Source organism: Microtus pennsylvanicus, chromosome 6 (genome assembly GCF_037038515.1).
Source record: "Microtus pennsylvanicus isolate mMicPen1 chromosome 6, mMicPen1.hap1, whole genome shotgun sequence".
Taxonomy (NCBI): domain Eukaryota; kingdom Metazoa; phylum Chordata; class Mammalia; order Rodentia; family Cricetidae; genus Microtus; species Microtus pennsylvanicus.
The window spans coordinates 120,216,047-120,231,676 of NC_134584.1; the positions used below are offsets into that span (position 1 = coordinate 120,216,047).

The 15,630-nt window shown below is 52.1% G+C and overlaps 1 protein-coding gene across 1 annotated transcript; it reads left to right on the top strand.

Annotated features, from left to right (window-relative positions):
- Window positions 1-6,705: 6,705 nt before the first annotated feature.
- Foxl1 (forkhead box L1) lies at window positions 6,706-9,600 on the top strand. The gene has a single exon (XM_075977966.1). It carries the CDS (start codon window positions 6,815-6,817, stop codon window positions 7,832-7,834), a length of 1,020 nt encoding a protein of 339 aa, XP_075834081.1. The 5' UTR covers window positions 6,706-6,814; the 3' UTR covers window positions 7,835-9,600.
- Window positions 9,601-15,630: the final 6,030 nt, after the last annotated feature.

The following is a 15,630-nucleotide window of genomic DNA, read 5'->3' on the forward strand; positions in this document are numbered from 1 at the left end:
TCCAGGACATTCCAGGAAAAGGGGGCAAAGAGTTCCAAGGTGGAAGGCCTGGAGTGCCTACCCCAGGTAGTCCAGCTCTCTGCCAGGGTGATTCTGCTGTCCATCCAAACACAACCTTGTCTGCTAACCATGCCTCAAGAAGACGGTGCGGCTTGGCAGATCACACAGATAGGGTGGATAAAGACGAAAGCAGGCCCCTGCAACACTGGCTGAGACATTCCTGTGGGTTTGCTCCCAAGAACCAGCCGGCCTTAACCAGGTGCACTGATCAACAGTGCTCAATTTTGACAGATCGGGGTCTGCAGAGAGCCCTCCATGCCTCACACTCCCAGCTCAGACCCCGTGGCCAGGAGGGAGCACTGTACAGCCACTGCCTTCGAGTCTGAAGTTACACCGCCACTGGCACACCTGCTGTTTTTCGGGAAGTGCCCACCAGCTTGGTCCCTGTTCACACCTCTCCCCAAACCAGCTTGGATCTGCAGCTAGAGGCCTGTCACATGTCACAGCAGATGAAAAACTGACAGTGACTTTGGTCCAGAGTGTGTCCCCCATCTCCACGCACTGTCGCCTGGGAGGTTGACTGGTCTTACTTCCTTCGTACTGAACTAAATGAAGATCAAAAGTTAGAAGGAGCTGATGAACGAAGGATCCAAGGAACACCAGCGCTTGCCTCATACCCTTCAGGGTCCTCTGCCCTCCAGCCCCGCTGTCTGGGCTCTGGGGAAGGCAGGTGAACTTCATTCACATTACAGAAGAAAGTTCTCAGCACTATGCAAATGAGGTCTGGTGACCAGTGACTAGTGTCTTCTTCATACTTGTCTCCACTCCCAAATCCAAAGGTGGAGGCAGGAATCTCCGACTTTGTTGTAAACCAAAACAGGTAGGTATGAATAAAAATGTCGGAAATTGCCTCACCCAGCCTTCAAGCTCCCCCAAAACTGCCTCGTCCTTCAGGGTCATCTGTCATTCTACATTCCTGATCCCCAGTTGTAGCCTGAAGATGGGTCTGCGGGTGGCTCAGCTAGGGAAGGAGACACCACACGTCCAATTCAGGTGGAGACGTGTTCTGGGTCAGAGCCTCAGAGTGCCCCTCCCCACCCCCCAGCCATCCAGCTCAGAATATTTGGAATGCTTTCCCAAACTTCGAGAAGCATTCCTTGCCCGCCTTTCTTGCTTGCCCTCCACTGCCAAGGCGTTTGAAATGTTTGCTTTCGGACACAACGCGAGGAAGGGGTAGCATGCTTCCAGGGTATCTAGGGGGCTGGCACCCACCAGCCTCATTGGGGACAGTGTCTGGGAAGGTGTCATGCACCTTTAACTTGCGTCAGCCTTCTTACTCGCCAACATCCCCGCTCTGCAGGGAGGACAGCAGACAGATGTGCACAGATGTGCCATGGGTACTGTTGGACGGTGAAGCCTGTCCCTTTGGGTGCTGTTGGCTTTCTAAGCATCCAAATGTGGGAATTCATCCTGGGGCCCTAAGTACGCAGAGCTGGGGTGGAGGGAGGGAGGGGCAGTGACATCCTAGGTGACTCAGAGCTGGGTAATGGGAGACTTCAACCTGCTCTGTTCTGCCATGGAGTATGGCCTTGTGTTTTTGGATCTCAGTGTCTGCCATTGGGGTGATAAGCCTGGATGGCCATTAGACAGCTGTGGCCTTCCAACCCTGACTCTGCTATTCCCTAGACACCCTGCCTCCCAGGGAGTCTGTCTACAGTCAAAGCCCCCCCCCCCCCCAGCATCATTCTGGCCCCATAATCGGTCTAACTTCATCCCATTCCTGTAAGCTTTGAGGCCAGTTTCTTAGGTGGTATTTCTTAGGACTGTGAAGTTTTATTTGTGTATGTTTGGGGCAGTTCCAGCTCTACCATCATGGTTAGGGAGAACTTTCTCAGAAGGCATTTCTGTGTCTATCTTGCCTATCTGGATGGCTGTGAGTGGGGTAGTGGACGTGCCCCCAGGGCCTCCTTGGGAGCCTTCCCATCCTTTCTGGGAACAAGGTGCTCTATAAATAAGTATGTCATTTGGAAAACCCTGCTCTGCTCTTTGGGCCCCACTTAGCATCAGCTGACCAGGCCCAGCCTCCCTTCTCTTCAGACACTACCCCCATCTGCCCCCCCTAGGGGAAACAGGGCTAGACTCTGCTAGGCTCTTTTCAAAGAGGGAGGGGAGAAGAAATAAAGCCTTCTGAGTTTGTGAGGATTCAGGGTACCCTGAGACTCCCAACCCTGGGGCTGCACACTTTCCAATCTTTCCTCTTTCTCCTGAGGACACCTGAGCATTCGGGCCCCCACTGAATCCACTTTTGAGGACAACCTGTGACTTGGGATTCCCGCTCTGCTGGTTACCCAAGTGGCAGTAACTGGGGAGTACTCTGTGACTTGGCCTCAGTTTCAGGCTCTGTAGAATGGGCGAATCCTTCAGGCTTGCCTTTCACTGGAGCAGCAAGGGCTTAAGAAGGAAGTTCTTCCTGCAGGGGTCTTGGGTGCCTCATACAGGGCGGTGGCTGTAATACAATTGTGTCCCTATCTTTGGACAGGTCTCTAAATGAGAACTGAGACTGTTAACTTCCTGAGCCTCAGCTTCTTGTGAGAATAACACAAAGATTTCTTCTTCCTTTAACGCGCGCGCGTGCGTGTGTGTGTGTGTGTGCGCGTGTGCGCGTGTGTGATTACTGGGAACTGAATCCTGCATTTCACACATGCTGGGCAAGTGTCACATCACTGTCCCTACAAAACCCTTTACTTAAAAACTATTTTATCATTTGATTATTCTGCCCCTGGAGCTGGAATTACAAGGTGGTTGTTAGTTAACCTGTGGGTGCTGAGAACCAAAGATGGTTCACGAGAACCATACATTCTTCTCCCAGAAGAAAAGTGCCCTTTTATTCATTTATTTATTATGTTTATTTGTTTGTTTTTAGTTTTTTCAAGACAGAGTTTCTTTGTGTAACAGCCCTAGCTGTCCTGGTCTAGCTCTTGTAGACCAGGCTGATCTCGAACTCTCAGAGATCCACCTGCCTCTGCCTCTCAAGTGCCGGGATTAAAGGCGCGTGCCTGTACCACCTGGCAATAGTGTTCTTAACTACCAGTAGTTAACCAGCTCTCAGCTTCTCCTTTTTTCCAGACAGGATTTCATGTAGCCCAGGCTGACCTCAAACTCACCAAGTAGCTGAAGATGACTTTGAACTTCTGAGTCTCCTGCTTCTACCCCTCGGTGCGGGGATTACTGGCACAGGCCACCATGCCTGATTTATGTGGGCTTCCTCATTGCCAGGCAAGCTTTCTACCAACTGAAGAATGCAACCATCCCTTTTTACTTTTTTTTGTATTTCATATTTTATGTTTTGAGACAGGGTCTCACTAAATTGCCCGACGGTGCTTTGAACCTGCTGTGCAGCCCAGATTGACCTTGAACTTGGGTTCCTCCTGCCTCAGCCTCCCCCTGCGGCTCTGATAAGATGCCCGAGGCTACTTTAAGCTTAGAGTTGCTGCAGACGTGAACTGACTTGTTGCTCACGTGAGCACTTGCGGTGCACGTCTTGCTCAATTCACTTTAGTAAAGAGGATTTGTCCACAGTGGTGTTTTGAGAGAGGTTTTCTTTGTATAGGCCTGGCTGTCCTGCAACTTGCTGTGTATACCAGGCTGACCTCGAACTTGCAGAGATCCGCCTGCTTTTGCCTCCAGAGTGCTGGGATTAAAAGTGGGCCCTAGCACCACTCTGTATCCACAGCGGTTTTAAGATGTCTTTATGGCGACCAGCCCGAGTCCCCACCCAAACATATTATTAGGTGAGATCAGAGGCCCAGTGCTACTTATGATACTGTCGCCTGAATAGGAAAAGAATTGCAGATACTGGGAGAACAACACAGATAGCCCTTCATTTGGAGGCCTACTTTGTTCTGGGTGTGCCTGGGAGAGAATCCTGGCTCTCATTCTTCGCGGTGCGGGCTTTTTGGGAGGCCTGTCTCCTCCCCACAACCTCCCGGAGGAGCTCACATCCGCTTTGTCCCAGTACTGGGAATGTGGCTGTCAGTCCTCATCCCACGCAGAAACCACTGCCCATTCTGCTCCCAGGCGTCTGGAGGAGCATGGGGCTCTCCTGGGAGGAAGGTATGTCTCCAACTGCCTGCGCGGTACTTACAAGGTTGTTTTCGTTATTGTTGTTGTTTTTGTTTTTCTGGATTTGAACACTCAAGGAACCTGGTTAGAACCCCTCTTTCTCTGGGGCACCCACTTCTCCCAGGCTCCCCCACCAGGCCAGGTCGGTCTTCAGAGGACTGAGCTTCCGCACGAGGGCGCATCCGCTCCTAGGCTTGTAGACTCCAGGACTTTGCGCCGCAGTCCCCGGAAAGGCGGGAATGTGCCCCTGAGCGAGGATCCTCCCACAGCTGGCCCTCCCGTGCTAAGGCTGCGAGTGTCACCTGGGAGCCCAGGATGCAGACCGCACCCGTACCGGACCGGGTGCTCCGGCTCCAGCCTCCTGCATACGCTGCCAATCGCAGGCCCTGAGCCTCCAAACTGCTGGTGCAATTCTGCGGGAAGTTTCTAAACTTTTCCCCCTTTCCTAGCCGTGCCCCGCCCACCTACCGGGCGTGTCTCCTCCAGCGACCAGCCCACGCCTAAAGTGGGCGGTGTTTATTATTGTTGGAATTCAAGCTCAGATTTGCCTTAGGGTTCAGAAGACTCGCCCGGACAGCACAGCGGGGCGCGCCTATCGGGAGGGTCGAGGGTGCTTGCTGGACTCGGGGTCCTGGAGAGCTCTGGGATTGGCGCGGGCTGTGGAGGTGAGGGCACGGTGACACTGACTTAGTTCTGGGTCTGAGTCTATTAAGGGAATTCAGAATCGAGAGAGGGGGTGGCACAGTTGAGGCTGCTCACTCACCTTTCACCCCAGAATTTAAAAGGGTATTCTGACGAAAGCCAGGGTTCCGAGAGAAACACACTCCGACCCTCCACCCCCCACCCTCTCACTAAGGCGGGTAGCCAGGGCTGCTTTCGGGACTCAGGTTAGAAGTGCTACTGTCACAGAGGGAGACTGAGTGGGCAAAGGCTAGCTGGACACTCCCTCAGACCCATTTTCATCAAAATCAGTTTTGTTTGTTTGTTGTTGTTGTTGTTTCCAACCTGTGGCAAAACTTCCATTTTCAATTTCCTTCCTCGCTTGTCTGTGGTGGCAGGACGCTAGGACATCTTAAACCCGAAGGCTATATTCTGAATTCCTCCCTTCCGAGTGGACCGATCATCACCCAGCTTCTCCACGTTCAGAGAGCATCTGAGTACCAGCCACTGCTCTAAACCCGGCACCCTCCCTGGCGCTCAGTGTGTCTCGTCCTCCATGGGTGGCAGAAGGCTATTTCTTTACCAAGTTGCACCTCCAAACATTTCCCCAGTAATTCTTCAGAAAATTACCCAGGGGGCAGCTACCAGCCCAGTTCTTCACACCGTTTCCACTTCCTTTCAAAAAACACTGGCAGGCAAAACATGGTGAATAGAGAGGGCCACACCAGGCTAACCTGCATCCCTACCCCACTGGAGGGGAGCCAATTGGGGAGATGCCCCCTTTGGAATGAGCATCATTCAGGAGTTTGGATTCAAAGTTTGACGTGGCTAAATGTAAAATGAGACGGGGGCGGGGGCGTGCTTACACCCCTGGGTGGGGTGGGGGGGGGACCAGCACGCAGGCTTCACAAATGCTTAATGTAATCACCAGCCAGCTGTGCACACTTGTAAAGCTGTTGTAACCCCCCTCCTTGTTATAAACAGGAAGGCACAGAGTATGGAGCTAAAGACCCACATTCACGAACACCAGCTCCCCACCAGCTGCCACCACCCCCCTTTATGGTGTGCCTTGCTAGCAAACTTAACCAGACCAGAAAGACCTTTTTTCCCTTACCCCCACTTTCCAGGGTGGGGGTTGTTTTGCAGTCTTTAATGGAGCTAGGGACCAGGTACTCTGTCCACCTACAGCTTCCCAGAGCTGTTCCTCTGCAAAAAAGGCTGGCTCCTGGGGCCCACTCCTTTTTCCCTAAGTCTCCCCACCCTGTTAGTTGGGACAGTAGTTCCCTAAAGAGTGCTTACCTCCAAAAGGTGTGTCTAGTGTCTTCCCATCTCCCCTAAATGCAGGGGAGAGCTCTATCTTTAAATTGCCTATTGAGCTTAGGGGAAGGAAATAAAAGTTCTTTTTGTGGGAGGGTCCCCCAGCCCAGCTTTAAAATGTACCCGTTTGCTCCCCCACCCCCATCCCCATCCCTCCTTCCTGGCCTAGCAGACCCAGCTCCGGGAGAGCCACCCGTCCCTCCACATCCTGCCTCGCTGACTGTGTGCTTACAGCGTCAAGGGGTGGACGTGGTATTTCAAACATCAGATCAGTGCGTTTATATATTGGGTGCCCGGAAATTTTTCCAAATAAACACAGCTTGATTCAACTTGGGTGGGCGGACTTATCAACAGACTAATTCTATAAACAAATGAGGAATAGCCCCGAAACCGATTGGCTGGTATCAAAAAGACACGTGGAGGGAAGAGCTGGGAGATTTTCAGCAATGAAATTTTAATTAATGTGGGTGGGCTGAGAACACAAGGACTGTTTATCATAGACAATTTATTTTCCAGCGCTAAGTCAACACATAATAGCAAACTTACAACAATTATTTAACATTTTTAAAGCCATGAAGAAGGGACAGAGCGCGCAGAGAGCTGGAGAGAGCGGCAGATCGCAAGGCAGACGCACGGAGGGCTCCCCAGGAGGGCCCTGGCGCGGGGCGAAGTCCCTAGGCTGCCCCGGTGGCGGAGCGCAGAGGCTGCTGTCACCATGAGCCACCTCTTCAGTCCCCCGCTGGCCGCTCTTACAGCCTCGCCGTTGCTGTATGTGTACAGCCCCGAGAGGCCCGGGCTGCCCCTGGCCTTCACCCCTGCCGCTGCGCTGGCCGGCCCTGGCCGCGCCGAGCCCCCGCAGAAGCCGCCCTACAGCTACATCGCGCTCATCGCCATGGCGATCCAGGACGCGCCCGAGCAGAGGGTTACACTGAATGGCATCTACCAGTTCATCATGGACCGTTTCCCCTTCTACCACGACAACCGCCAGGGTTGGCAGAACAGCATCCGCCACAACCTGTCGCTCAACGAGTGCTTCGTGAAGGTGCCGCGTGAGAAGGGGCGGCCCGGCAAGGGTAGCTACTGGACACTGGACCCTCGCTGTCTGGACATGTTCGAGAACGGCAACTACCGGCGCAGGAAAAGGAAGCCCAAACCCGCCGCGGGTTCCCCGGAGGCCAAGCGCACCCGAGCGGAGCAGCCGGAGCAGCCGGGGGCCGAAGTGGGCTGCAACTCAGGGTGTCCGGGCCTGGTTACTGCACGCCCTCCGCGTGCACCGGATCGTGCTCAGTCCCCGACGGGAGGCACCGCGCGGCCCGCGCTCCTTCCCTGGTCCCGCCCCGAGCCCTGGGACCCCGACGCGGACCGCACAGCCCAGGGCGCGGGGGCAGCGGCGGGTGGCCAGCGTGAGCGCACTGTGCACCGCCCGGGATCCCCTCTGCGCCCCGCCCCCAGCGGCTCCCCCAAGGGTTCCAAGTCTAAGAGCTTCAGCATCGACAGCATCTTGGCCGGGAGACCAAAGCCGGCCTCAGGGGCAGAGGCCTCGGGGGTCCCAAAGTCCGTGCCGGGCTTGCTGGGCGCCTCGCTGCTGGCCTCCTCCTCCAGCCTACCACCTCCCTTCAACGCTTCGCTAGTGTTCGACCCTCACGTCCAGGGCGGCTTTTCCCAGCTGGGAATCCCCTTCCTTTCCTATTTCCCTCTGCAGGTCCCCGAGGCCGCCGTGCTTCGCTTCCAATAAGGCGGATCAGCAGCTGCTTCCCCGCCCCGCGAACCCCCACCTCCAGCCAGCAAAGGCCCGGCTATCGGGCTACCGCTTGCCTGCGGGTGAACGGGTGTAGAAGTAACCTAGGTCTCTGCCCTGGCGACTGTGTGTTTAGAACAGCGTACCCACTCCGGCCACTGCGGGGTCGTGTTTGTCTGCCTTCTCCGAAGATGACTTAACCAGCGGTGGGAAGCTTTGCAGACTTAAAAGAGGACGTGATCACAGCCCACTCAACACTAACAATCACCAGCGGAAGCCCGTTGGCCCGTTGGGTCGCTGGTGTTTTTAAAATAGCCTGACCCTCTTTGCCCACCACAGGTCCTCATTAGGACCCGAGTCTCCTGCTGAACCCGAGGGCAGGACTTATAGGCATAGCATACATTTCTACACGGAAATTCCACTGGACCGTGGACAGCTCAGTGGATTCCTTGTGACCCAGGCCTTGGCTATGACCTCTTTGGATGATGGGAGCTTGCATCCAGAATGCAGGGATCCGTGGTTCCCAGGGTGTGGGAGAGATGTAGGCCTGGTTACCATTCACAACTAAGGCTAAGAGAAGCAGGCAGAGCAGCAACACTCAATACGAAGAGACAAACCTTCCTCTACACTAAAAGGATGTTTGTTCTTGGCTTATGAACCAGGCTCCTCTCACTTGGCTATTGGCTTCTTTCAAAGCACCCATATTTGGCCGGCACTCGTGGCTTAGAGTGGCACACCAGTACCTTCCGCAGCAGCATAGCCCTCTGTTAGCTTGTGCTTTTTCTTTTTAAGGAACCAAACGATTTCAGGGGACACAGGAGGGCGTGTGTGGAGTTAATACGCCTCAAGGTCAGAATTTTTATTTCTGTAGTTTTTCAAGATCTAACTTCCTTTTTTTTCTCTCTCTCTCTCCGTTTTCCAGACTCACATAGTAAAGGACACCATGTAATCAGAAAGGCTGGGGGAGCAAGCACACTCCTGTCTGATCTGGGACAGAAGTGCCTCTACATGGCACAGCCTCCAGGCGACTCAGCCTGAGGCACCCCAAGTCAGTGTTCCCTCCAGGAGACTCTAGATCCTGACATTAAATAAACACATAGGGGTGACCAGATGTTGGGAGGGTACCAACAATGATCTGACTAAGACAATTGAGCTGGTTACAGTTCAGTTCAGCTTCCAGCTTGGGGGGAAACTGGTAGACCTTCATGGTGCCTGTGTTTTAGCTCTCTGACGGGTTCTTGAAGTTTGACTTCCTGAGGAACTAAAGAACTATCTTTTATCTGGGGGTAAGAAAGGTACAAAAATGAAGGATTCTTGGGCATAGGCCCAGAGCGAAGTCTCACAACCACCACGGTGTGCCACGTCACATCTGTAATCTCAGTACTCGGGAGCCTGAGGCAAGAGGATTGCTGTGAGTTTCAGGCTAGCCTGTGCTACAGAGTTAGACCTGTTACTAACAGAAACCAAACAGACAACCACAGACAAGTCTCAGGACTTGTGCAAAAATGCCTAAGAACTCTCAAGTCCCCTGCTGGTCAGTGGTGGGAAAAGCATTTTGGGCAGAAGGGATACTGTCTGGTTGTCAAGAAAGTCGGATCTCTTACAACAATTCAGTCCTACAGTCCAATTTGGGTCCCACCAAGTCTGTGCGGAGATGGGGAGGGGTGTTCAGTGGCTCTAGCTGAAGGCCTTTGCTGGGACCTCACCGTGGATCCAGGTGGCTGGGACTGAACAGAACGCAGCAGGCAGGCTGCCATTGGATGTTTCCCATGTGCTCAGCCTCTGAATAAAGGTTGTTTTTTCATTAACCTCTCACTGGCTGGTTCAGTGGATTATGGGGACATAAACAAACAGTGGAGTAGGAACGAGAGAGCGGGATTATATCCGGGAACCCGGTCAGCCTCTTTGGCAGCCTTGACTTCAGAGGGTGAAGACAAGCTGCAGGAGAGGGACCAGAAACTCCTCTGAGCCCTGGAGGGGATTGAATAGCAGAAAGAGTGGGCAGTTCTGCTGTGCTGGGTGCTTTTAGTTTTTCTTTTCGTTCTTGTGTTTGACATGCTGTCTCATGTGTGTTTGTTGATTTGTGACAACCAACTTTTGGAGAAACAATTGATTTAATACTGCTGTTCATAGAAGGTGGTATTTTAGGGTTATAATTCAAAAGGCATTTGTAAGGACATCGTTGTTCAGGGACAGACAGATGCAAGGGCATGTATCTACTTTGTGTGTTTACACAGAAAGATTCCATCCAGTTTCAGCTTTCACCAGGCACAAAATCGCTGGAGAATTGGGCTGCGAAGATGTTGTCTATCCAGTCTGTGTTAGTCTCTGTGGGTTTCTTTTTCTGAGGAAAAGGAAGGGCGCTGGATCCTCACTAGCCAAACCTCTGCTCTAATGTCCCATGTGTATAACTGGCTATACGGTTGGATGATAATTATTACTATTACTACATTATTGTTGTTGTTGTTGCTGCTGCTGTTGTTATAGATCAGCTAGACCAAGAAATGGTTTCAGGCCAGGCATGGTGGAGCACACCAGTAATCCCAGCACTCAGGAAGCAGAGACAGTCAGAGTGATCTCTGAGTTCAAGGCCAGCCTGGTCTACTGATCTACAAAGGAGTTCCAGGCCGCCTAGGGTTACACAGTGAGATCCTGCCCAAAAAACAAAACAAAACAAAGGAAAAGTAGATCTCTGTTAGTAATTAAGACAGCACTCCGGTTATGTTTAGTGGGAAGCAGGGGCGAGACTATGGCTCCACTCTCACGCAATCAGAAGGTTGTCTCTTTTCACAGAACAAAGGGATGGAGGCAGCCTGCGTCTCTTCTGATAGCCGTGCGCTTCCTCTCTCTTTGTGCGTCTGTCTCTGTTTCTTACTGGATCTCTGTCTCTCTCTGTCCCTGCCTGCCAGCCTGCCTCTCTTTCACACATACAGGCGAGTCCACTGAATGTGATGACAGCTACGTTAATGATGAACGTGTGTACTTATGCCAACACGCATGCCTGTGTGTGCGTGCACATGTAAATATCTACATATCTGTGCAGTGTGCATGGGCACTCAGAGACTTTTGCATGTAGGTGGTATTTGGATCAAGTACTGAATTCTGAGGTTTTCCATAGGACTTCCTTTTTTAAACTGGCGCGCGTGTGTGATGTTCATCTATGGGAGTGTGGTTGTATGTGTGCTATGGCATGCATGTGGAGGTCAAAGGACATGCTCCAGTGTCAGTCTCCATCTTCCATCTTGTTTGAAGTAGCGTGTCTGTTGTTTGCTTTTGTATGTGTAGGGCTAGCTGACCCACCAGCTTCTGGAGTCCCCTGACCCCACCTCAAATCTTTCTGCAGAAGCCAGGAGATCAGAGTTTCCTACTCTATAGCACCTGGCTTTTTATGGGTTCTGAGGATCCGAACTCAGGTCCTCAAACTTTTACAACAAGCATTTACCCATTGAGCTGCCTCCCTAGGCCTGTATGCAGCTTTCCACAGTTCCATTTTCTGTATAGTTCTGACTAGGACAGATTATCCATGTTTCTGCATTACCACGATGAGGCTAACCCAGACTTTGTGTCTTAGAAGACACCCTAACGCTGAGGCCTTTGCTACTTTTATCAGTAGAGTGTTTTGTAGACCAGATGTTTTGGATACCAGGGAGCTGACACATTTTCAAGGACATGAACTAGACCTGACCAGGGCATTCAGGGGGTGGCTACTAACTCCAGCCCTTCTCAGAAGGACCCTGGGTCCGTGTGTTCTCCTCACCATTCCAAGGAGTGTTTAGTTACTGTTGATATGTGAGTTAAAGAAGGGGCCACAGATGGTGACTATTATAGCTAGAGCCAGGGCTGGCCTGCCCCAGTGCCAGCAGCCTCAAGTTCCCACCACGGAAACCTACGCGTGGGAATCAATGGAGAGCTGAAACCTTGTGCATGGCCCGGCCTCGTGGTGTTGGAAATAATGATTGCTTCACGGAGTATAAAAGATCAATGATAAAATCACCTGTTATTAAAGAGAAAGAACATGAACTTGTGGGGAAAGTAGAACTCATTTGCTATGCACTCAAAGTAGCTTAAAAATAGCGCAACAGAAAGTGGTCTGCCATGCCGCTCCTGCCTCAAGGTCCCAGGGCTAGGTTCTTCAGGACGAGGGAGATGCCAGGGTGCTTACAGTGACTTGGGAAGGGCCGCAGAAAGGGCTGAGACCTGAAGGGGGAAAATCCTGTCCCTTCAAATGGCATCCAAGTGCCAGTGACCCTGGGCAAGACGGATATGTGGCTCATAGGCCAGATTGGGGGTGAGCTGGCTATGTGCATCATGGGGACTGGGATCTTTGATCGTTGGGTGTCCTTGTTAATACTGGGTGAGAAGGAGGAAGGGGAGGCTGTGGGGGTAAACATTGACCTCAAGCCTCTTTTTCTAGCAAGTTTGAGAATCAGGGTCCTATAGGAAGTTAATGTCAACTCAGATCAATGTCTCGGATCATTTTTGTGGGGACTGAGGGTTCGGTGAGGACACTAGAGGCATCAGTAGGGTGAGGGCATGGTCTACCTTCCCCTCCCCTCCAGCCTCCAGCACCACCCCAGCAACTCCACCCCTCTCCCATTCCCCTTGACCTGCCTGCCTTATGCCACCAATACCTCTGATTGGCTATAACCTGCCCCAGTTCCAGCTGCAAGGAAGACCAGGTAACACGGCTTATAGAAGATAAGCTATATACTTGCTGCACACTTGGGCAGAGCGGGGCGAGGGCAAGGGTGTGGGGAGGCAAATGAAACATGAATGATGAACTGGAAGGTCCTTCTTGGACCAGTTAGTGGCCGCTGTCCTGACCACAGCTATGGCACTCAAGATAGATGATGCTCAGTTTTGACATCCTGGAGACCAGGTCCCATCTGGGCAAGCCTCCTAGAGGACACAGCATCTTTAAGCTCTAATCCAGAGCTCCTTAGGTGTACAAGATCTGGAACTGGACACAGTTCCCAGGGTCACACCTTGGGTCCTTTGGTCTCCACCCTTACACCTCAGAGCCCAAGAGGGGGCTGCTGAGTTGGGAAGGTTGTGTCCGACTGTGCTCGCCTTGTCTTAGTTTGTCACGAAGCACAAGATCACCCTTTTCCAGTGGCTCTCTGGATGTGACAGACTCCACACTGTCCTTCCAGAATGTGTGTCCAGGCTGGGCGGTGGTGGCGCACGCCTTTAATCCCAGCACTCGGGAGGCAGAGGCAGGCGGATCTCTGTGAGTTCGAGACCAGCCTGGTCTACAAGAGCTAGTTCCAGGACAGGCTCCAAAACCACAGAGAAACCCTGTCCCAAAAAACCAAAAAACAAACAAACAAAAAAAACCCCAAAAAACCAAAAACCAAAAAAAAAAAAAACAAACCAGAATGTGTGTCCACAGATTGCGGTGTCATCTACCAGTGTAGGGGAGGGAGGCCATGATGGTGTCTTTGCTGCAGGGCAGTGTCTCCCACAAGTCCTCTTGGAGGGGACAAGGCCACACCCTGTTGCTCATGGGTCAGGTGGACTGGGCTGGCTTTCAGTGGTGACTCATATCCTCATGATGTCCAGTGGTGCCTGATCCCCATATCCTTGCTCTGCAGCTGCCCACCGTCCACCACCCACCACCACATTCTTCGGGCATGTTCCCATCTCTGCACCCTCCCGCCACCAGCTTCCCACTAGCTTCTCACCCGTTGGGACTTGATGTTTGGGCAGGATGGGAAGGAGGCATTGACTGTGTCTAGAGAGGTCAGAGACCCAGCTCCACCTTGACTTTGGCAAGGCCACCAAACTCTCTAGCTCTTGCCTTTTGTCACACACCCAATGCAGGAAACATTTGCCACTGCTTCTGCCCCACAGAGCTGTCACAAGGAGTGACCCACCAGATAGGCATAAGTCCACTGTGCCTGGGTTGCTCACAGTTAAGTTGGCTGGTATGTGTGAGGGTCTCTAGTTCACCCTCTCTTGGAACACTCTCTGGGACAACTGTGCAAGGAGCTGCAATTCTGCAGGCTGCCCATCCTCTCCCCAGCCTGAGCAGACCCAGGCTAGCCCCTTGGCATCTTTTGCTGCATTTAGTTTATCTCTTGGGGATGGCCTGAGCATGTGAACTCAAGATACAAAGCAAAAGAAATTGCTGGCTCAGTGGGGAAGGACAGCAGGGGACATCAGGAAGAGCTTGGGGGCAGAGGGAATGGTTCCCAGGGACAGCAGAAAGAAAGCCCTGTGCACTTCCTTGCTGTGCCTAGGCAGCGCGAGGACTCCAAGGCCTCTTCCTGGGACCTGAGGTCCAGGCACATGAGTTCTCTGGCTAACAAAAGACCTCTGTTTCTGCTCTAGCACCGAGGCTCTCCGTGGGGCAAGGGAGAGCCCAGACCCCTCTCCTGTGATGACGGGGACCTGAAGAGGACTTTTGCTAAACCCTTCCATCTTGTGGCCCGCCTTAAAAAGAACGTGGCTTTTCAGTGCTGCGGCTAAATATAGCAAGGGCTTGATCAGCGAGAACGCTTTTAGAAAGCACATTACAAATCAGGAATGTTTGGGAGAAATAAACTTTCCCACATTTTTGGACTTGGCGTTGGCACTGTGCACAGGATGGAGGCAGTGATGATTACGCATGTGGGCACTGCCCAGGGTCTGCGCTGGTGCCTCAGGACACAGACGCTTCACAAGGACCCAGGTGGTGGGACGGGGGCTGGTGAGACATTCTCGGGGGAGGGCAGCATCACGTCTCTGTAAGGGTCACTTAACCAGCAAGGAAGTCAGATGCAAGAAACAAACCTAATCCTGGAGTTCTGTTTCTTGTCTCTGCTAGTTTTCTCTGAGGCGTTCATAGAGATGAGATCACAGCTACGAGCCATGGGCCGTCCGCTCTGACTAGAGATGGCTTCCTGGTGCCTGTGTCCTGTCCCCAGAGGCCAGAGTCAGCTGGTGGTGAGACCAGTTGACTGAATTTTTGTTTTTAATTTTTTTTAAAGATGTATTTTTATTTAAAGTGTGTGTTTTGACTGCATGCATGGTCTGTGCATCGTGTCTGTGGATTGCCCATAGAAGCCAGAAGAGGTCATTGGAGTCTCCAGAACTGGATTGACAGATGATTGTGAGGTGTTGGGAACTGAACCCAGGACCTCAGGAGAGCAGCCAGAGCCTTTTAATGCTGAGCCTTAAGCCCTGATGGGTGACCCTGCAGCTTCTGCAGCCAGCTCTGAGAGCCATTGCAGAGGCAGACAGATGGCAAGGCTGGGTTTTAGGGACAAGGAGTGAGAGAGTTGCCAACTACAGATCGCTTCTTGTTTTTCTATGCTATCACTTGTCTGTCCCTTATGGCTGATCTACCATTTGTATATAATTTACATTTGGCTCCAGTAGGCTCTGAGGATCTGTGAACTTGACTGTCCTTTTTTTTTTGCCTTTGCTGTCTCTGGTGATTATGTGACCTTCAAAAGGCACTGAAGAAAGAAACCTCTACTCTGTCACCTGGATGGTCCAGGAATGTGCTTAGTGCTCCCAATGTACCTTGCTGTTCTTTTCTATATATAGCTGCGTGTGTATCGTGGTTTGTTTTCTCTTTCTTTCTTTCTTTCTTTCTTTCTTTCTTTCTTTCTTTCTTTTATAATTTATTTAACTTTATTTTATGTGCATTGGTATAAAGGTATCATATCCCCTGGAACTGGAGTTACAGACAGTGGTGAGCTGCCATGTGGGTGCTGGGAATTGAACCCAGGTCCTCTGGAAGAACTGCCAGTGCTCTTAACCCACTGAGTCATCTCTCCAGCCCCCTCTTCCTTCCTTCCTTCCTT